Consider the following 23,248-nt stretch of genomic DNA (forward strand, 5'->3'; position numbering starts at 1 on the left):
CCCGCTCGTCGGTTGCAATGACTCCTGTCCCCATGCCTTCCTCACAGCAGCGTACCACCCCATAACGGGGACCGTGTCGCAGGCTCTTCCTGCACTCCCGACATTCCTGATGTGTGCCTGCGCGAGGTCCAGAGCCCGGAGGCCGGTGGCCAGCAGAATTGAGACAGAGACAACAGACAGTGCGTGGTGCAGCAGACACTAGCTGCTTGCAGGGCACACCCCTCACGTGCGGCGACATCGTATCACTGGAGCACTTGCCACTAAAGAGAAACCTTCCCGTCGCTTTTGGCTAACGCCTTGAAAAGCGCCCACAGCAGCACCGGTCCCACTGAATTGAGATCCACCTCCCGTGGGACTGCATCGCTTCGGGACCTCATGGTAGTCGGACGGCCTCCCCGGACTAGGATTTTTGTTCTGCCATTCCCTGGCTAGTCTGTGCTTTTGTGTCCGAGTGTGTCCGGGCACATGTGGCCCTCCTCCACCCCCCGGCCGGTGGACAGATGTAAGGGACAAAGAGGAAGAGGCCGTGCCGCAGCAGGAGGACAAAGCGTGTGTTCGAGGTAACGAGCGGCAGTTTTGCTGTCTTTTTGTGCCGACCCCCACTGCAACAGTATGAAGGGTGGCCAGTTTTCCCAGCAGAATCTCCCCTCTGCCCGTCAACAGATCTGCTGTTACCTGATCCTCAGCCGCGGCCAGGATCGAACCTGTGTCCTTTGGGTCAGCAGCCCGAAGGACGCGAGTTCGCAGCAGGCGACATGCTGGAGGCCGGTGTACTGTGCACGTTAAAAGAACCCCAGGTGGTCGGAAACTTCCGGAGCCCTCCACTACGGCGTTCCCATAGCCACTTTGGGATGTAAAACCCATAAGTCAACCAACCAACCAATCAGCTGCTTTACCCCTTTGCATTTCCTCTTTCATTACTGGCGGGATGTCCCATAGCTGTGCGCTACTGCTTCTCTCATCAATGTTCTGATTACATTGTCTACTATATAGGTTTGTATAGAATCCTTCGGCTAATATTGGTGAAAACAGCGCGAAAGAAGCCCGAAGGCGAAACGAGGAAGTGACAGGAAAGAGCGCTGACTGACAACTGAATTTATTGAGCGAAACTCGCGCAATATATAGGAAGGCAGTGCCAAAGATAGTCAGATGCAGTCAACGTCACATGGTGCAAAGAGCCATAAAAGCGATAAAAACAAAACAAGGTGAAAAAGCTAACAGTGAACTGAATATCAAAAGGGATGGTAACAAAATGAAAACTACACTCAATGACTATACACAGTTAATGTCACATGGTGTAAAGAGCCATAAAAGCGATAAAAACATAACAGGGTGAAAAGGCTAAAAGTCAGCAGAATCGCAAGGGGATGGTAACAAAAAAATACATGATGACTTAAACAGTTAATGTCACGAGGTGTAAAGAGCCATAAAAACCGATAAAACATCCATAGCAGGTAACAAGGGTAAAACCGATAAAAAATGACGAAATGGAATTGTGGAAAGAATAAAAACTAACTGAATGTAACAACATATGGCTAAAACATGCACAGACCTTAACAATAAAACGATGAAACAGTGACACTCAACGATTGAAACACGCGTAGTCAACAATAAAAATTTAGCAATGTCGTTCCAAAAAGGCAAGTTCACTCCTGTACAACGATTTTGACGCGTCACTGACACATTCCAAGCCCTTTCTTTTTATAAAGAAAGCCTCCTTCAACTCCCGGGCTACGCTGTCTCTACTCCTATCAAGAACAATAGTGTCGCGTAATCGAGGCATGCATTTACAATCTTTGCAATGAAGCGCTAGATTAGAGCCAGTGCCTTTTTCAAGTGAGCGCTCATGTTCCCTTAAACGTTCGTTCAGGCACCTTCCGGTTTGACCAATATAAACTTTGTCGCATGTAAGCGGAATCTGATAAATCACACCTTCCCTACACCTGACGAACATGTTGGCATGCTTTACGCCACAGGTTTGCTGTCTTGGCTTTTCATTATTTATCCTGTGACACAACGTAGCTAGCTTGCAAGGGGCAGAAAAGACTACGGGAATCTCATATTTATTTGCAACCTTTTTCAAATTATGTGCTACCCGGTGGGAATACGGGATAACGGCAGGCCTCACCCTCCTATTGCTTTCCTGAGTAACGTTTTTCTTCTTGCCTTTAACTTTCTGAAGCAGAGCTTCAGTCACTGCCGAAATCACAGTCTGCGGAAAACCTGCCTGTATTAACCGTGCGGTCTGCAGTTGGAAGCTCTCTTGCATGCAATGCTCGCATGATTTTGTTAGTGCAGATCCTAATCCTGATGTGGCTATGGCTCTTTTAACTGTTTTTGAGTGAGCTGACTCGTAGGACAACAGCTCTTTTTGACTTCGAGGCTTGTACATCCAACAGAATCTATCTCGTTCCAAGAAGAGTTCCAAGTCCAAAAACTGTAACTTGTTGTTTTGTGGAAATTCACAAGTGAATTCCAAACCATGGCTCAGTTCATTAAATGCATCTAGAATTTCATTTACAGTGGCTCTGTAAGCTGGTGCGTCTTGCTTGGTTAATACAACTAAAAAATCGTCGACATACCTGAAAACCTTTAATACTTTGCTCTTGTCGAACCTATCGTCCAGATCTTTGTCAACTGCTGCGAGAAAAATATTACTCAACACTGGCGCTACACAGGAACCTATACAAATTCCTTTCTTCTGTATGTACACCTGATTGTCAAACTCGACCACAGTAGCACTAAGGTAGAATTCCAACAAAGAAAGAAAACTCTCCATTGAAATACCCGCTGAATTTTGAAACAACACACCTTTCTTTTCAATGCAAGACTGAACAGCTGAGAACAACTCTTCGTGTGGAATGGAATAGAAAAGGTCCTTGGCATCTACCGAAAACACACTTCCAATGCCTTTGCAGGATTGAAAGAAAGCAATAATTTCCGTCGAGTTCTTCGTACAGAAGGGATCATCAACGACAAGAGAGTTTAAATGCCTTAACAGGTATTGGCTAATAAGCCTTTGGTAAGTGTAGCGCTCACTAACAATACACCGGAACGGAACCTCCTCTTTGTGAGTCTTTGCAGTAAAGAACATGCTAAGAGTCTTTTCTTTGCACTTACTTATAGAATTTGCCAACTGCTCCAGTTCCAAGTTCTTGCAGAGGGCGACAGCTCGCGATTTCACTTTACTCGGCTTGAGGCTCGTCTGAGTGAAGTTCTTTTCCACCGCACAGCGGGTCTTTTCTCCGTAGATTCCGGGCGGCACCACGACAAACCCTCCTTCCTTGTCTGATTGCAGTAACCGGAGATGTCTATCCTTGAAAAAAGTGACGACGGTGTTGATTCCGGACCGGTCGCTTGGGGATTTCCTCGATACTGTTCTTGACAAAGCATCCACTCCGTCCAGCAAGCAGCGCTCACGGTTCTCCGGGGACGCTTTTCCAGCAATACACCTATTCAGTGACAGGTGCTCGTGTGCCCTAACCGTAGGCTCAAGGCTGAACTTCGGTCCTTTCACGAGAACCCTGTTTACTTCGCTTGTGATTTGAACATGCCCCAGCACCTTCACGAATCCGCTTCTCTGTTTCATGCTAGAAGCCTTAGGTGTGTGGTTCAAGATGTGGCACCACCGGAACTCTATAGCCTGAGCTGCACGTCGTTTATATTCGCGAAACTTCTTCTCAGCGACCCAATCAGGATGTTGGCAGTAGCAGGCGACACGCAAACCGTCATAAAAGAGTCGCACTTGCCTCCACAGCTCAGATCGTAGAATTCTACATATCCTCTTTACGTGGCCAAAAGAAGGCCGGACTGCACCGAAGAGGACGTTGAGGTCACAGGGTACCAATCCCTTCGGCTACTTTAACTATCTTATTCATATTGCTAATGACACTGCCCTCTTTTGTCTCTTTTCGCATACATCTGGTTTCTACCTGTGCCTAGTTTCCTCTTCAGTGCCTTTAGGCTACCTCTGATCTTTAGAGCATGCAGGATTTTTCTCCATGTTAAACTTTCTTATGTTGGCTATCTCACACTGATTTATTAACTTTGACAGCTCTGCAGTTCTATTCTGTCTGGAGGGTTGGGTGCTTTCATGCTTCGGCGTTTCTTAATCAGATCGTCAATGGTACATATTCCTCCAAGAATGCGCCCATGATGACTACATCTCGGCGCTATTTTTGTTTACATATATCTGCATCTGTATACAGGAAGCAATTGCACATTAGTTCAGCACGAAATGCAAGCTGTGTTCTACTTTGTTTAAACAGACTCTTCTCTTTTGTGCTGGTTGTGCATTTATGCTACGCTTGGGTGGAGTGTTTGCCTGATTTGGTCAGAACTGATCGGAAGTCTTCATTTTCTGTGGTGAGAGCAAGCCAAAACTGCGAGCTTTGCAGCAATCATGCCAGTGGTGCCATCTTGCACTCTGCCATGCAGGGAGGCTGCAAAGAAAAGGTGTGGGGAGAGGGCCATGTGGGTGCAACACCGTTTTTTGCGTTTTGATAAAATAGCTGAGAAAGCACTTTTAAACCAAATGCAAAGCCACCCCCCACCCACCTCCTTGCGTTTTGACACAGCCTCAATGGGAGAGTGCTCATTCCTCTGGCGAGCACAGATGGCGCTACCAAATGCCACCTTTGTGCAAATTTTGAGCTATTTTGTGCAAGTTTTGGGCCGAGGAAGGTTTTTTTTTCCAATTTTCTCTGACTGACACAACAGTCAGTAGTCGCTTATTCACAGTACAGAGAAGGTGTAGACAAGAGTCTGACCGATGTGAAAGTTTCGCTTGGCCGTCGATGCTGCATGGCTGGTGCATCAGCCAGAGCACACTGGCCGATCAGCACAGCGAGTCGCCCACCTGGTCAATGCCGTGATGCCACTACTATTCCCTGATGTCATTCCCACAGCCCTATGTCTCAAACTGTCGTGCTAGTGATGGGTCTCGATCGTGAGAAGGAGCATTTAAGGACTCCTTGGAGCTGAATTACAATATATTTTAAGTGTCGGTTGCATCCAACACTTCATGGTCATGGATGACTGTACCTACAGAGGAAGCCTATAGCAGACTGAAGTTTTGGCTGGGGCTATCCAGCGGTCTGACGAGTGTGGTTTCCCTTGTTGGCTGACGACACCAGCTGCGGAGGAGTGCCCCACCCCTGACCTACCTGCAGGATGGCGTGGGTGCACGGCAGAAAGGCGTCCTGCTTGCCCTCCTGGGCACACACCAGCAGCTCCTGGATGCAGCGGGTGATCCGCTCCGTCTGGGCCAGCACCTCCTGGTAGGTGGGCAGCTGCTGCTGCTGCTGCTGGGAGCTGCACAGCAGACAGACCCACCCATCTACTACTACTCCCTCACGCGCACAAAAGCCTCCTGCCCGTGGGGGAGGAAGGGTGCAAGTACACCATCAACGGGAGCCCCCTGCGTGATGTCATTTTAGTGCTCTGGTCATTGGAACAGTGAAAACTGCCGTAAATCCAAAGAAAGTGCTCAGACTTAAATCGAAGTTGAAAGAGTAAAAGATTTCTGTCTCTGCCTTGCCACTTTACATGCCAGAGAAAAAAAAAAAAACTCATAGAATTCGCTAAGCCAACCACACCAGAACAATCATTTAAACTATGCTATAACAAGCTTCACTTAAAGAGCATATGTTACATGTACTGTCCAGCAACCGACAGCATCCATGATTAAGACATATATGTCAAGTGTGCATGTCACAATGTTTTTTCATAGCCAAACGATGATTCGCAGAACAACATCACCGTCCTCTCCACAAACATGTGCAGCGCCATTTGAAATCGCAATGAATTGTCCTCCACTACTGGCGCTCCACTACTGATATCGTTATCTTAACAGAAACGTGGCTAAATCAATCTGTTTGAAACGAAGAAATTTTCGTACTAAAAATGCTTCTTGGCGTTTCGCTGTGATCATTCCTTCCGGCAGGGAGGTGGGCTTTTGATTGCCCTTTCTGATAACTTGGAATGTTTGCAGTTTCATCAATGTTGGCACTTGGCTCAAATTCATCTGTGTTCAAATCGGTGTTTATCAACAATCTAATCAAGGGTTCAACAGAATCCTGTCTGGCGAGGGAGAGGCATAGTGGTAAAATAAAACATACACTCGCCAAAAGATGGTTTTTTAAAAAACTTGACGTTTCGGGACCCCTACGGGTCCCTTGTTCACAATGAAAGATGGGCAGAATGGGCCGCTTCTTATATGCGCACTTTACAGCGCAGTTAGTGGGCATAGTTATCCGGGAGATTACCCTTCGTCCGGCTAATGACATGATCCGTGGTCTGTATATAAAAAGATTCTAAAAGCAGTCGTGACGATGTGGGTTTCATGGTATCTAATATTGTGGCGTTCTCCCAGTCAATTTCTTGAGCATGCTCTGCCAGCGGGTTCGATGAGGTACGACATTTGTTGACGTCGTTCTTGTGTTCTCTTAATCTTCTGAAATCGCCTGATTCGCCAATGTATGATGCATCGCAGTTTTTGCAGGGGATTTTGTACACCACTCCGGGGAAACGTGGGCGCTCCAGACGGTCTTTTATGTGACAGAGCTGTTGTTTCAGCTTGCTGGCGGCACGTGCGCAATGCGCACGCTGTATTTTGAAAATATCCGTGCCAGAGCCTCACTTGTCCCCCGGGCGTAAGGAACGCTCGCGCGCGCTTCTGTTTTCCGATGAGTCGGGGCTCGGCAGGGTGCAGAGAGCGACGCTGTTCGTTGTGCAGCAGTTGTCGAGGAGAGCCATTCTTCTCGAGGTCGACGCGGACTTTTTCCTGCTCGGAACAGCGCAGACCGGGACTGGAGCAAAGACGAGTTGCACGGTTGTATAGAGCTGACGCGACGGAACGTTTGTGGCCAATGGGGTGGGCGGATTGAAAATCCCAATGTGTGTGGGTTTCCGGAAAACAGTAGTGGCAAGACCATCGGGAGTGCGGAGAACAAGGACATCAAGAAAAGCAATCCTTTTGGAAACTTCTTCTTCCATTGTGAATTGAATTTTCGGTTGAAAATAATTTAGGTGGTCCAGAAACGGTTTGGCATCCTTGCGGGGAATCACACAGAAACAATCGTCCACGTACCGCAAGGAGAGCTTCGGACGAGTACGGAACGATTGCAGGGCCGAATTTTCCATAGACTCCAGAGCGAGGTTGGCACAGGTTACGGATACCGACGCACCCGTAGCCGTGCCAAAGATTTGCCTGTAGAACTCGTTGTTGAAAGTGAAATATGTGTTCTACAAACAGAATTTCAGGAGACGGCACAGATCAGCTGTTTCAAAAGCCGTTCGGGATGGCAGTGATGCGTCTTCTTCCAGTACCCGCTCGCAGCATTCAACAGTGAACTGAACAGGGACGCATGTGAACATGGATTTCACATCAAAAGAAACCATGATGTCATCGTCGTCCACCGCCACAACCTTAAGCTTGGAAACAACATCAGCCGAATCTTTCACATATGTCAGTGTTCGTGCAACGAGGGGCCTAAGGACTTGATGCAGATACTTGGACAGGTTATGCAATGGCGAACGCGTGAAATCAACAATAGGCCTGAGAGGCACGTCCGGTTTATGAATCTTCGGTAAACCGTAGATAGCTGGTGCTGAGCCGTTGTGGCATAACAATTTGTAGTAAATGTACTTCTTTGAAGGAGGGACAAACTTGAACACATCGGTTAGCAGTTTTTGAAGCTCTGCTTCTACTTTTTTCGTGGGATCCCGGTTCAGCTTGGCGCGTGTTAGTGCATCCTGCAGCAGGTCGGACATCTTTGAAATATATTGAGTATGGTCTAATATCATGGTTGCGTTTCCTTTGTTGGCCGGAAGGATTGCTATCTTTCGATTGTTCTTCAGCCTCTTGAGCACATGTACAGCGATCAGCGATCAGCGAAATGAACAGGAACGCATGTGAACATGGATTTCACATCAAAAGAAACCATGATGTCATCGTCGTCAACCGCCGCAACCTTAAGCTTGGTAACAAAATCAGCCGAATCTTTCACATATGTCATGCGCTTGGACGAACACTGACATATGTGCATGCATGCTTCTCAGAAGTGGGTAAAGTGCTGGGCATGTGCTACCCCCAGGTTTTGCAAAAATCTTGGTGACACCTTAAATACCGTTAGCAATAGATTTCCTAATCTTCTGTTTGGAGACTTCAATCTTCCTGATATTAAACTGGTCATGCACCAGTATTACCGCAAGTGACAGCCAATCACTGTCTGCTCCGACTTTTCCTTGGCACAGGCAGTTATTATCCAGCCAGCAAGTTTCCGCATCTAATACATTAAGACCTATTGCTAACAAACGCACCACACTTCATTTCGAACACCAGATACCTGCCGGGAATACATGACCATTCGCTACTTGCAGTCATATGTTGAATTCACCATCACCCAAGAAAAAGAAAATTATATACCATTATGACAAGGCTAATTTTTCAGCTATAAATGAAGCCCTTGAGCATTTTCTCAGCAGTTTCCTAACCGACTTTGATAACGTCCAGTAAATGCTAATTGGAGTTTATTTAGAGATGTAGAATTACATATTCCTCAAACAAACATTAGAGCTAACCTTCATTCCCCGTCGTATGATCGGCAATTAAAAGCATATCGATAATAAAAAGAGACAAATTTAGCGGAAAGCCAAGTCCTTGGGTAAGCCAGAACTTTGGTCACGGGTGAAAGAAATTAGCAGTCTACAAAAAAGCACTGAAGGAGAAGTTTCTCCACATGACATTGCGTTCAATGTAAACAAGCAACCCTAACAAGTCTTGAAGCACCATAAACAAGGCATATCACTTCACAATACTGAATCAAATCCAGTTCCAGATACTGACTGCGCTAATATTCTAAATGAAACTTTTGGTCAGGCCTTTTCACACACTTCTGGCCAAACTGCCCTTGATTATGACTATCACATAGAGCTTCCAATGGACCCAATAAGATTCCATTATTCTGGAATCATTAAAATTACTGACAACATAAAACTGAGTTCACCTTTCAGCCCTGACAACTCTAAAATATTAAAGAACACTAAAGTTTACACCGCTACCACATCTACAATATGCGAACAATCACTAGAGCTTGAGAGGGTTTCAAATTGGGCTAGTTGGTAGTTAACATGGTCAAACATAATTGCGCTTTTGAAAAGACGGGACAAAATAGGGACGACACGCATGAGAGTTTGTGTCGTCCCTATTTTGTCCTGTCTTTTCAAAAGCGCAATTATGTTTGACCTAGAGCTTGGTGTACTGACAAAGGACTGAAAATTACCTAAAGTGGTTCCACTCCATAAATCTGGCAACAAACACTCATCAGCATCAGCATCAGCAAATAGACCAATATCACTAACCAGCATGTCATATATTCTCACTTGATAAGATTTCTTGAATCAAACTCCTTTTTCACCCCTATGCCACATGGCTTCCGAAAACATTTTTTTCGTGCGAAACACGCGCTTTTCACTTTGACTAACGACATACATTTTTTTTCCCTTAACCATGGTTCTGAAGTCGATTGTACAAGGTCTTGAATATTTGGGGGCCGGGTTTTAAAAAATTCCTATGCAAAATCTACTACCCCATTCCAGCTGAAATAACGTTCACAAAGTAGCAAAATGATTATCTGCTAAGTGATTCAACATCGGTACTTGCCTAGATTTTCCGGAATGGACGGAAAACTGCTCTCGGCGGCGTGCACAATTTTTGCAGAAGTGAGTCGAGAAGCTGCGTTGACATGGTGCGCCATCGGTCGAGCGGCGAGGCAACCGCCATCTCCGGCAAGGCCCTGGGCACGCTTGCTTCGAAGGTGCAGATCGTCTGCTCGACCGATGGCGCACCATGTCAACGCAGCTTCTCGACTCACTTCTGCAAAAATTGTGCACGCCGCCGAGAGCAGTTTTCCGTCCATTCCGGAAAATCTAGGCAAGTACCGATGTTGAATCACTTATCAGATAATCATTTTGCTACTTTGTGAACGTTATTTCAGCTGGAATGGGGTAGTAGATTTTGCATAGGAATTTTTTAAAACCCGGCCCCCAAATATAAAAGACCCAGTATATTTTTTAGATTTTTGTAAAGCATTTGACAAAGTGCCCCACAACTTGCTTTGTTACAACCTCGGAAAACTTAATATTCAACCTAACGCAGACTGAATCATTCCTAACAAATCACTCACAATTTGCACATGCTAAAAGGTGTAACTCTTCGTTAACTGCAGTAACATCCAGTGTGCCACAAGAATTGGTTTTTGGTCCCTTACTTTTTCTTGTTTACATTAACCTACCAACTAATGACGACAGAAACAACTCGAAATACGGACCCTGCTCTGTGCTCAAGGGTGAGAGACCACCTCAGAGCCACCATGCTAATCGCCTCTGCACAAGACCAAACACCGGACAATGCATCCTTTGTCCAGAAGCGTAATTCCTGCAAACAAAAAATAAAACCCCTTCTTGACAGGGCCTTTCGTCACCAGGCATCCCCAACCTTAGTTTCTTGCACAGTTCCAGCGTCAGCCACAGGAAAAATCCCCCTTTGCATGATTCTGCTGCAACTGTGGCAGATTTTTTTCGATACATCAAGTGCCTATTTTGATTGCGACGAAGAAACCTCAGCCCCACCCGTGGGGTTCACTTTCCACTTCTTGACTGCCTGTTCATTCGTGCAGCCTTGCACTCATGTCACCAATCATAAGGGCAAGATTTACTTCCACCTGCCAAGCCAAACCTACCTTGGATAGACGCTCCCAACCTAACTGACCACTCGGTTTTTTTGCAGCCTTTGCAATCGTGGCGAGTGGTTTCAAAAGCGGCTCTGAAAGATCTCTGCCAGTTGCCATTCTTTCAGCGATGAAATTTAACTTCTCCAATTTGAGCTTCTGGCGAAATCCTATATTATAAACTTTGGCTACGTTGAACTATTTTACAAGTAAGTTTTCACCTACGTTCTATGATGAGGTTTCACTGTATTACCTTTTTATTTTCATGTGAATACATCATAACAAATGGCATGGCGAATATACTTGTTGTGTTTCTGTTATATTTTTTTTGCCTTCAAAAACGTTCAGAACAGCAAGGTTCCGGGCTAGTTCGTAATGCATTTAAAGGGAAGAAAACGTCTTTCCACCAGAAAAAAACTTCAGCTCAGAAGAGTGTGTGGTCGAGCTAGTTGGTTCTGCACAGTATATAAGTGAAATGCGCAACAACTTAGACAGGACACAGGAAGAAACACATACAACAGTTCACGAGCGCAACTACCAACTGTTTAATGGGGCCAAACAACAACAGCATATATACAGAAAAGCAGAGCATGCGTAAAGGTAGAGCAGGCACACACATCACAAAGACCGCAATTTTATACAAACGAATCAAGATATGAAACTTCAGCATCATAGATCTGCAACGAAGCATCACTTACACAGCGATCAGATAGTTTGTTAACATGGAAGGCCTCTAAGACAAGCCGGGCTTTTACATTGGTACTCCTGCCTAGAATCTTCATCTCAAATCTTGCCCTGCACGTGCAGGAAGAAAGGTGCCTTACAAGGTTTGAATTTTTATCATTATTGTCAACGTTTTTTGCATGCTCCCGTAGCCGGTCATTAACGCAACGGCCAGTTTGGCCTACATAGGAAGAGCCACAAGAAAGGGGCAAGCTGTATACCACTCCTGTGGCTGTATACCACTCAGCTGTGTGTGTGTGTCGTTTCTTTGTGTGTCCGTGTTTCTTCGCACTGTTTCCTTTCAAAAACATTTCGAGCTCAAACTGATAATTTTAAAAAGTGCATTTATCAAGCTATATTTTGATAAATTACATTTTACAAAATTTTTACTTGGAGTAAAAAATTTTTATCAAGGACAGTCTGAAAAACAGCGTTTTTTCATGTTAGTGTCAGAAGAAATTTCCAGATAAAAAAATTTTTGAATTATAAGTTCGAACATTTAGTGGCTAGCTTAAAAAAAAATTTGAACCATTTTGTACACTCCAGAATGTTTTTTAATATCTTTCCTTCAAGAGATATTGTCTTGTCAATATGATGTTTTTCTTAATTTACAACTTTTTTTGTGTGCTCGCTGTTTTTTTTTTTTTAAACTGACACTCAGAATTTGTGTTGAAACTATCAATTCCATGCATATTGCATTTTTTTACACCTCACATATTTCGCAGAAAAACAATTTTATCTGAAAACCTATCAAAAACAGTAACAGTGCAAGATTGATGCCTTTATGATTAGCCTCCCTGCCCCTCACAGCAATATGAAACGGAGAGTTCTCTCGTGCAACTATGCAGGGCCTGCTCCCAGTTTTGCCTGTTCTTCGAGAATGAAAGGAGGAAGCGGATTGACCTCTGGACAAGTCTGGAGTGGGTGGGCAGTCCGGAGGGGGGCCTCCCATGCGGAGGGGGAAGGAAGCATGAAGAAAGAACACTCGAGAAGCATCCGACCCTAAAGACAGTCAGCGCAAATCACTCAGAACAGGGGCAAACCTGCATGCGTCCCCTTTTTTTGCACTACCTGGAAGTTGTAAAAGAAACAACCCAATGCATTCTGGAAGGATACGACTCCTTGTCCATGCAGTTCTGCAAATGAATGAAACATAGCCTTAATAACTACAGAAAAAGCTATTCAGCTCTTGGGCTTTATGTAATCTAAGATCGCATTTAAAACAGCAACTGATTTTTGCCACACGCAGCGTCCAGAGACCCTGGAGGGAACATCCACCGTGTGCACTGCCGTATCTTGACTCCCATGGGAGATTTGGTACAAGAGCCTGTGGATCTGTCTTGAGCCCCCTTTCACTAATGTCTTCACCTTGTCACACAGAGCTCTGCTTATACACCCACTCCTTGTCAGCCTAGCCTTAGACATTCATCAGGTGGGGCTGACCAAGTTGAAGTGAAGTTTTCGCAGTTTGTGGCCGACACTGCCAGCACGTGTGGCCAGGATGCAACCAGAGGTCCAAAAATTGGATCACTCCAGTGGTCCACACATCAAACAGTTTTCTTAAACATGCCATGGGATAGCCCAATAGCTATGCATACACCTAACTTTTGAGTCAAGTGCTGGCTACTACGACAGTAGATGTCGACTGGGAAAACAGGATTTCCAAAAATGCACCAGCGGATACGCCACATCTTGCTATGACCTAGCTGTGGGCGAAGCAAGTTTTGCCGCACTTCATCCGTTCCGTATGAAGTAAAGAAAGATCCTCACCGTCAGCACTCAAAATGTGACAATCACCAGGATTATGGTTGGCCAGAAATTGTACCACCGAGTCAGAGTTGGTCCTATTCAAGTTCCTCTAAAGATAGGATGCCATGGTAAATTGCTACGCATTAGCCTCTGACTCAATCGAACGAAAAGGAACTTGAGGCTTGAAAGGACAAATCAAGAGCACATTACTCCGAACAGAGGACACTCTAGGTTGTGTCCGAGCGACACAGCTTCTTCCTTCCCTTGAAATTCTTCTTCACAGCTTTTTCACTGAAAAGGTTCTGCGGCCGAACAACAAAACAGCCCTCTTTGTTTTTGTAATCTGCAATCTGCTTCCTGCCGCTAACGCTCTGCTGCCTACCCTGGGTCTTCAAAACAACTTCGACGCACTCGCCGAGGGCGTCCGTTGTCCTTTGTGAAACAGGCCAGGCCTTTCCCTTCATTCTCTTCTCCTTCCGCCTCGTTTTCGTCTTCTCCATCTCGTCCAAAACTACCACTGCACTCTCTTTTATTCCCTCTTTCAGTTCAGCTTATCTTCCTCAAAGGCCCCCTTGTATAGGGGGTACTACATAAGGGATTTTAATGAAATGAGCAAACAAAACAGCAAATATTACTTAGCAGTGAATGTGATTGGTCACATGTTCTTGAAAAGAAGAGATGCTGACGATGTGACGGGGTAGGCCGTGACAAGTGCCTTCTCTCGAGTGCCAATTGGCGCGCCTCTCCCAGGGTGTTACGCGCAAGACGGCCTTTGCCGAAACGCGCACCGACTCGGCGGCCGCCATCAACAGCTGGACTCCGAAGAACACGTTCCCCTGTGCAAACCACACAGGCACTGCTCGTGCCGCACCTTTCCATTCTCACCTCCTGGTGGTGCCACGACTGAATGAAAACAAAGAGGGCAAATACGGGCTGGTTGGTGCATGCTTTACGAAATGGAAAAACAGCGCAATCAAAGACGAGACACAAGAGAAGGACAAAACACCAGCGCTGACTAACAACCAAATGGTTTGTTGCTACAGGCGAGGCAGCATATAAATGAAATGGCACGAGTAAAAACACAAAATCAGCATGAGAAAAAGATACCGCACAACCACACAACTTGACTAAAAAAAGGCAGGTCACTGATTAAAATAGGCAAGTTCCTTTGATAGTAGATTTATCGATGGGCTGCTGATGCAGGTGTTACCTAGCTTCTCCGAAATGAGGCTCATTTCATATCAAGAAGCTAGGTAACACCTGTATCAGCAGCCCATCGATAAATCTACTATCAAAGGAACTTGCCTATCTTAATCAGTGACGTGCCTTTCTTTAGTCAAGTTGTGTGGTTGTGCAGTATCTTTCTCTCATGCCTATTTTGTGTTTTTACTCGTGCCATTTCATTTATATGCTGCCTCTCGCCTGTAGCAACAAACCATTTGGTTGTTAGTCAGCGCTGGTGTTTTGTCCTTCTCTTGTGTCTCGTCTTTGATTGCACTGTTTTTCCATTTCGTAAAACTGAAAACAACACTGTCCTCCCCCATTAGACTGTTGGAGGAGGATGGTGAGTGAGGGGGCTTCTTCTAGCGCTTCTTGGCAACTCAAGAGGTCTCTGCCACTAGTCTCGCCCCGAGTCGGGGCAGAAACAGCCAGGTCCCGCACAGTTGCTGGATAGCTGCAAGCGTCCACAGGAGGCCCAGCGGGGACTCCTTGGAATCGAGGGCAAAGGTGGTCACCGTCACTGAGAGAGGCTGACTGACCTGTGGTACACCCACGGTGGCCCCTTCTTGGCGTCTGGCAATGGAGAAGAACAGCACCCTCTGTCGGCCTGCAGCCTCTGTCTAAGCTGTTTCAGCAGCACTGAAGGATGCAGACTTGGACAAAGAACATCCAGAGGCGTCCTTCCCATGAGCATCTCACACGGTGCTCTGCCTTTGACTTCGGTGTGGTGTGATTCTGTAATGAAATAACAACTGTGAAATCAGGGTTTGAAACGATCCAGGTCCACTCTTCTTGATCTTGTTCTCGACAGTCTGTATGATGCGCTCTGCCGCATCATTTGAAGCTGGATGGTAGGGAGGTATAAGGATGCGACATATTCCATTACGTGTCAGGAATTCCAAATAATGCTCACTTGCAAAGGCAGGTCCATTACCGGACACGATAAAGTCTGGCAGTCCATGCAGTGCAAATGCTGTTCGGAATGAATTGATAACAACACCCGTTGACGTCACTGGGAAAGCTTCGACCCATTTTGGGTAGGAAAGGATGACCTATGAACGGGCCCCAATATCCTATGTCAAGCCTTGACCAGGGCCTCTGTGGAAATGGCCATGGCGTATGCTCAATGTGCTGCGGTGCACACAAGTAAGCTTGGCAGGTTGCACAGCTCTTAGTGATGTCGCCATCGATTCCTGGCCACCAGACGTGGCTTCTGTCTTGCTTCTCTCAATGCCAGGATGCCCAGCATGAAGTAGCACTTTGGCTTGCAAGGATTTTGGGACAGCAACTCGGGACAGCAAGCAGCCTTCGTGGAGTTCCCTGCTGTGAATGGATTTTCTGCTGGAAGTCCTTCCTCTCGCAGGACACCACAGCAGTGAATCATTTTCTGTAGCTTGGGTGGCAGGTGGCAGCAATCCGGGGTTCAAGCATGCACATTTCGGCAGGTGCAGGCTGTCGTTTCCTGGCAATCGCAACCTACTCAGAGCATGACCCATGTCCAGACCAGGCTTGTACTTGTATGCAGATAATTGCAGACGCTTGCACTGGTACGGGTTTGTCATCACTCAGTAGTAACGGCTCATGATCCGTATACGCAGTGAAAGAAATGCCCCACAAGTACTGGTGGAATTTTTCAGCACCAAATACGCAGGCTAGTGCCTCTTTGTCAAGTTGGCTGTAGTTTTGCTCTGCACGAGACAAACGTCTGGAGGCAAAAGCAATGGGCAGTTCTTGACCATCCGATTCCCGGTGTGCCAAAACTGCGCCGATCCCCCATGGACAGGCATCAGAGCTGAGACACAGTGGCTTTTCTGGGTCGAAATGCACTAGGACTACTGGGGCGGACACTGCTTCACTGCACTGATGACTGTGTTTTCTTGCACTTTTTTTCCATGTCTCCTCGTTCATAAGAAGGAAATGCAGAGGAAGCAGGCGACCACGAAGGTTTGGTAGAAAACGCCCAACATCACAGGGTGCAGGTGGGTGACAAAACAGACAGCCCCTGTTTGCTTACGATGTGCCCGAGGTATTCAACCTGTTCGGCAAAAGAATGGCACTTGTCAAACTTCAACTTAAGCCCAACATCACGGAGTCGAGACAGGACATCACTGGAGGTGCTCTGCACCATTCGAGCCAGTGATGAGGAGGAGGTCATCGAAATACACTGCAACCTGTGGCAGCCCCCGGAAAAGGTTCTCCACCTCCCTTTGGAACAAGGCTGGTGCTGATGGCACTGGAATAATCCCATGTGTGCGGAGATTGTGACATACTTTCTGGAGTCTTCATCAACAACCATTTGCTGGTAGGTGTACCTCAAATCCAGCGTGGTGAACTTCTCACCTCCTGACAGCATGGCCCACAGGTCCTCAGTTCTTGGAATCGGGTACTTTTCCACCACAGTGACTGGATTGATGGTAACCTTGAAATCTCAACAAATCCTGACGCGTCCATCCCTCTTGGCCACTGGAACCACAGGTGCAGCCCAGGCCGCAGAAGCAGCTGGCTCCAGGACGCCTTCCCTCTGCAGGCGCTGAAGCTCTTGTGACACCCCATCCTTGAAAGCAAGGGGCAGTGGGCGTGGCTTGAAAATCTGGGTACCGCATCTTGTAGGACGTGGATTTTGATCTTTGGACCCTCGAAAGTTCCAAGGCTCTGTTCAAAAACCTCAGGAAATGCTTGAACAAGGCCCTCAACATCAAAAACAGCATGAATGTCAGCTTGGACGAGAGCAATGTCAATGCCCAGTTCTCGAATCCAGTTTCGCCGCATAAGTGCAGGTGAACGTTCCCCAGTCAGGAACAAAGGTAGCACTGCTTTTTTGTCGCGGAACTGCACTGTGACATCACCAGAGTAGCTTCGCAGGGGTACGTCAGATGGCATGACTGGTACTGACGGTAGCAGCTCTTGAAGACGTTTTTTTGCCCATGACTGAAACGCTTGCACCGGGGTCCAGCTCCATGTGGAGTGGCTTAGCGCAGACGCTGATGGACATGGTGAAGGATGGCAAAGGTGTGATGGTGTTGACTGGCCACATGTCAAACACGTCGGCAGAAGCGCTGCTGTCAACAGTGTTGACTTGATGCGTTACACATGAGTCGGAGGCGCGGACGCATGCTGCTTTGTGAACTTTCCTTTCCGTGATGAACCCTGCTTTTTCTTTGATTTGCACACACGAGCAATGTGTCCCTGCTCCCTGCAGTAATTGCAAGTACTGCTAATATGCTTGCACATGGTCGTGAGTTGTTGGTCCCCGCAGCGGTAGCATGTGACACGCCCCTTTGTGATGCCACAACTTGATATGTGGGAAGTGAATTGCTGCTTGAGCCCGCTATGTCGCCAGCATCTTTCTCGGCACCTTCCACTGCAAGTGCAGTTTTCTGCTTTCTCGAGCAGCCTCGTCTGCACGGCTGAGTCGTTGATGCCGCACACGACGCGGTCCCTCATCCTGTTGCTAAGCTCAGAAGGGCTTTTGAGCGATGCCACAAAGTTGCTGACAGACGCGAACAAGCTGCACAACAGCAGATGGCTTGGGGCAGTAATGGTCACCCAGAACAGAAAGAACATCGTGTAAGGTTTTGCCTTGCGGTTTGGCAAGCTTAACGAGATCCCGCAACAGAGCAGACATTTTCTGTCCACAGTGACTAATGAAGACTGACTTCTTTTTCTGTTCTGCGATGCCATTTGCGTCGAAAAAAGCTTTAAGACAATCAATGTAGCAAGGCCACGCATCTCCACCTCCTCCGTCGCACACTTCGAGGTTGCCAAACATTGGCACGATGAAATTCTAGTGCACTGACACCCGAAGCAGAAGAATGAACTCACGTGTGTGGAATGGGGGGCGCGGTGCTCGGGCCATGAGTAAGTCGCCACTAAGATGTCGTCGATATAATGGTCTACATTCTTGAGGCCTTGCACCACCTTCCTCATTAAAACAGCTGCTGCAGTTTTCGGACCAAAAGGCATGAACTTGAAATGGTACAGTCCACGCTCGCAAGAGAACGCAGTCTTTTTCTTTGAGGTCTCCTCCATGGGTAGCCCTTCACTAGATCCAGCTTCGAATAGAACTTCTTGGTTGCAACTTCAGTGAAGACAACATCAAGTCTTGGAATAGGTTCAGCATCCGCTACCAAAACATAGTTCAAGCACTAAAAGTCAACACACAGTCGGTTTGAACCGTCCGGTTTCTTCACAACCACTAGAGGAGCGTTATACAGTGAATTTGACCTCTCAACCACGCCAAGCTCCAACATTTCTTTTGCTTCCTTCTCTATTGTGTCTTGGACAGCAAGTGGTAATGGATACTGCTTGACGTTAACGGCTTGATCCGTAGAGAGTTGCACTCTACCGCTGATAACATTAGTCTGCCCAGGACCGTCTGCAGCAATGTCTGAATACCGCTGCAACAGTTGCTTTATCTCCGAGATCTTTTCCCCATCCAAGTCTGAACCTTCTTCCAGCCCATTGTCTTTCTGGTGTCAAAGACTGCCTACATCTTTCTCTTAGTGAACCACACTGCACGCCATTCCTGCCCCACACCGTTTACGTGAAATAATTTCTTCTGGTTGTTGACCAGGAGTCAACATCATTCCTTCGTTGTGTCACTACAAACAGCCCTTTCCACTGCATCAAGAGCTTGTTGTGTTCAGTAGAAAGCAGCATTAACACCTTGTGGCCAAGCTTCAGTGACCGCACTTTTGCGCTTGTCAAACATCTTCTTATATCTCTCCTTAGCTTGCACTAAGTTCTGATGCGCAATTTTGCAAGTCCCTTGGAGTGTTTCCCTCAACTCAAGCACGTAGCTGTACGTAGTCTTTGAATCCTCTACAACTGTCTGTTGCTCCAAATCTCTTTGAGGATTGCCAAGGGACCACACACTCTTCGTCCATACAACATTTCAAAAGGGGAAAAACCAAGGCTCCCCTGCGGAACTTCTCGATAGGCAAACATGAGTGCGGGAAAATACCCATCCCAGTCCTTTGGCTTTTCTTGGCACATCTTCCTCAGCATGGACTTGATGGCACCACTGAACCTTTCTGCCACACCATTTGCCATGGGCTGATACGGTGAAGTGAATGAGTGCTTAACAGCCAGCCGGCGATCAATCTCTTTCATAACTTCAGACCCTAAAGCTGAATCCACGATCACTAAGGATCTCATTTGGCACCCCGTAACGCGAGAACATCTCGAGGAAAGCTTCTGCCACCTGCACCGTGTCAAAGGCACTGCTTCTGGAAACCTCGTGGCCATATCCACTAGAGTGAGTATGCAACGATTGCCTCCACTGGATGCCGCTGTTATGGGTCCAATAATGTCCCCAGCTACTCTCGAAAATGGATGGCCAATGATGGGCATGCTTCCCAAAGGTACTCGACCCACCCTTCCCTTCTGCATTGCATGTTGGCAGATGTCGCATGACTTCACATATCTTCCAACTTCACTTTGAATCCCTGGCCAATCTTCCATTATCTTGCATACGGTGTCCCTGGTGCCCAGCTATAATCGAGTCATGGCCCAAGCGTAACACCTCCGGATTCAAATTTTCTGGAGGCACTAACTGCGTGATTTCTCTTCCTGTATTAAAGACACATCGCCTTGAAGCAGGAACTGGTGTGTCGTGTGGCTCCCCTTTCTTTGCAGTGCACCACCAACTCTGCTGAAGCAGTCACTCAGCGATTTGTCCTCTCTTTGCTGTTTGGCAGGGACCTCCAAAGTGGCATTTAGGTGTAGCCCTATTGGTACATTCAACAGCTTCAGCTAATAAGGGAGTATTTACTCATTGCATCCACCCGAGCGCAGCCGTATGGATGTCAGTGAGTAAATACTCCCTTGTTACAAATCTACTCCACCTTGGGGGATTCCCCTCAACATTTGTCCAACTGCTTCAGCTCCATTCTTGGTCCGGGTGTGGTGGTCGATCCCAGCCAAAGAGAGCTCCGCCCTCCTCCCCTCTTTTCTTCCTGATGACCCTTGTCCATCAACATCCCTGTACGTACTGGCATCTTACAATTCACTTCGGGATCATCAGCACTTCGAGCCCTATTTCCAATAATCAACTCATACAGCGGGTTCTCTACACACTTCACTGTTAGCCATCCTTCATACCACGCTGTGGTGGCTCAGTGGTTACGGCACTCGGCTGCTGACCCAAAAGACGTGGGTTCAATCCCGACCGCGGGGGTCAGATTTCGATGGAGGCGAAATTCTAGAGGCCCATGTGCTGTGCGATGTCAGTGCACGTTAAACAACCCCAGGTGGTCTAAATTTCCGGAGCCCTTCTCTACGGCGTCTCTCATAGCCTGAGTCGCTTTGGGACCCCAATAAACCAAACCAAACCATCCTTCATGATGTGGGGTCGACACCATGATCCTGGCCTCTGGAAACTGGCACACTGTGTTGTCGACAAGGACCGTACCCGCTTCATGTCCCGTGAATTCTGGATCGCGCACAAGACCCCACTAAAACCCAATCAGCCCCGCTGTCTCTCAGCATAGAGACACGTTTAGGGTGGATCTCTCCCTCAACAACACGTTTTTAGCCTTGGTACGCATGCACATACAATTTTGTTTATTTTCTGTAACCATATATCCTTCCCATAATAAAAGCCAGCGCTTGCTTTGCCCAGTTTCCCTGGAGTGAATCACGAAGCTCTTGTGCTCGACCCCAGCAGGGACAAACACCAGCCGACCGTGCAAAGCCAGCTGCTGCTGCACGGGGTGAGAGCGGCCTCTGTGACATCACAAGAGCAGCAACCATCTCTGGGTGCCCAGCAGCAATCCGAGAGGAGGAGGGGAGTCAGTGATTCTGCCAGAGCTTTCATCACAGTGTCCTTACAGCATGAAATGTTTTGGCCCACAAAAGAGAGAAGGATCAGGTGCCACACTGCCCCCTCTTGGCATGAGCTGCCCACTGAATGGCTGCAGAAAAGAAAGGGAGCGCTCGTCCCTGTCTACTTCTATGTCCGTGTCTTTTGTTGCGCCCCTGTGTCCTCCTGAAAAGTTATGAACCAACACGCCCAAATACAAGTACTTCTGAAAGGGAGGTGCGACAAAAAAAGTCTGCGAGCATCTGACCACTATGGCGTTTTTCCTCAGCTCAGCAGTGAAAGGCCAGCTGGTAAAAGCTCTGGGGATTTACCGCCAGAGAGACCCAAGCTAGACCGTAAACTGGACAGCACTAAGCTGAGTCTGCCACTGTGCAACCGTAGGGTTGAAAGCACTTGAGCACGCCCTGTGCTTGTCGTGTAAAACCTGTGCCCAGTCTCCCATCTGGTACATGACCAGGCTCCCTTCAGCAACCAGACTCACCTCAAGATGTCCTCTCCATCCTGGTCCCTATGTGGATGATGGCCAGTTGTCACCTGACGGCTCTGCAAGAAATTTGAACAATGGCCTCTCTCAGGCGGCTTCCACACCCAACATGGCTCACTCAAATCCTTCCTGCCATGAGAGATGTTTCAAGACCTCTTTCTTGAAGAGTTGATGTTTCTTTAAGCCTACAGTAAATGCCAAATGAAATTGGACAACATCTTGCACCAAAGCCCCTCTGCTTTGCTTAGAGTGCAACAAGTCACCACTTACACAACAACTATGGCCCATATTGTTGAAAACAAAACAAACAAGTGCTTCACACACACACACCACAGTGGCAGCAAAAAAGCTGCTCAAAACATATCCATGTCTCGCTCAAAGATGAAATAAATGAAATTAAATAAAATGCACTTATCCCCTACAAAAATGGCGCCAATGTTGTGGCGTTGACTGTGAGCAAGAAATCCATCCCCAGAGAAGCAACCTATAGGTGGGTGACCTGCCCACCTTGACCATTGATGCAATCATCGGTCCACAAGGGCAACCTGGGTCACACAAGCAAGGACCACTGGGCCACGAGGGGTTAGAGGTGCACTCTCGCCCGTGGGAACTTATCTACATGCTCCAAACATTCTTTATTGAAACTTGCAATCATTGTCGTGTGTGGCCGACTTCCCCATTAAATTGGAATGAATGTCCCAGCTCCCGCCTTCCTTTTTTTTTTTAATTGACCTTCGATAGTAGGAGAAGTCGACCAACGCGTGAAGTGCCTTTCAGCCAGTCACATGGTGGCTTGCCATCCTGTCATCGGCAGAGCCACACGTAGTGTGATGTGTGGGGGGGTTCAATCCCAGGGCTTCCTTGCTGAGCCAGAAGAAGCTCTGTGTGATCCTCGGAGACGCTGCCACCGCTTCTCCTTGTCTTCTCAGCTGTCTCTCTGATGCCAGACTCATCCATTACAATACCCACCCGCTGGAGAAGAAGAAGGCATCTTGGAGGCTTACGACAGGGCGTAAAAAATGAGCGGGTCAATAATAAAGTTTAAGGCACTCAATGTGTACAGTTTCGCAGTTGCAGTGACGACGATCAACAATACAGTTCACTGGGGAGGTTTGTGTAATGACCCGATAAAGGCCGCAGTAGCTGGAAAGCAGTTTAGTCAATAAACCAGGAGTGGTGGAAGGGACCCAGTGGCAGCCAGGTAGATACATTAGGGCAGGGTCGGTGTGCTGAGTGGCGAACAAGCTGGCAGCGCTCTTCAGCGCACATGCGGGCTAGGGGAGCAGTTTCAGAGGAGTCAGGGCTGCAGTGGAGAATAGCAGACGTGGACGCATGCCGGACTGTTGGGGCCGGCATGCGTGACAAAGGGACGAACCTGGCCCCAGTTGGAGTGTCAACACAGATGGCGAGCATGTCATTCAGAGTGCGGCTGAAGCGCTCAGTTAGTTTGAGGGTGGTATGCTGCAGTGGATCAACGAATGATATTGCACCTCTGGGCTTCAGCAGCGTTGGAAAGAA

At 47.4% G+C, this 23,248-nt stretch overlaps 1 protein-coding gene across 7 annotated transcripts in view; it reads right to left on the reverse strand.

Annotated features, from left to right (window-relative positions):
* The window catches only part of Git (ARF GTPase-activating protein GIT1), a 240,005-nt gene that overhangs the window by 14,052 nt on the left and 202,705 nt on the right, over positions 1–23,248 (reverse strand). For 3 of the 7 annotated variants that reach the window (XM_089555369.1, XM_089555368.1, XM_089555371.1), the window contains 2 exons: positions 21,728–21,789; positions 5,166–5,313 (listed from right to left, as the gene is read on the reverse strand). In XM_089555369.1, the coding sequence (XP_089411495.1) occupies positions 5,166–5,313; positions 21,728–21,789 (210 nt within the window). Of the gene's footprint in view, positions 1–3,120; positions 4,443–5,165; positions 5,314–10,464; positions 12,590–14,968; positions 15,159–21,727; positions 21,790–23,248 lie in introns of those variants that run through there. The other 4 variants (XR_016284798.1, XM_089555370.1, XM_089555372.1 and 1 more) reach the window with 4 other exon arrangements.

This window comes from Amblyomma mixtum, chromosome 8 (assembly GCF_055824585.1).
Source record: "Amblyomma mixtum isolate Tamu chromosome 8, ASM5582458v1, whole genome shotgun sequence".
Lineage (NCBI taxonomy): Eukaryota > Metazoa > Arthropoda > Arachnida > Ixodida > Ixodidae > Amblyomma > Amblyomma mixtum.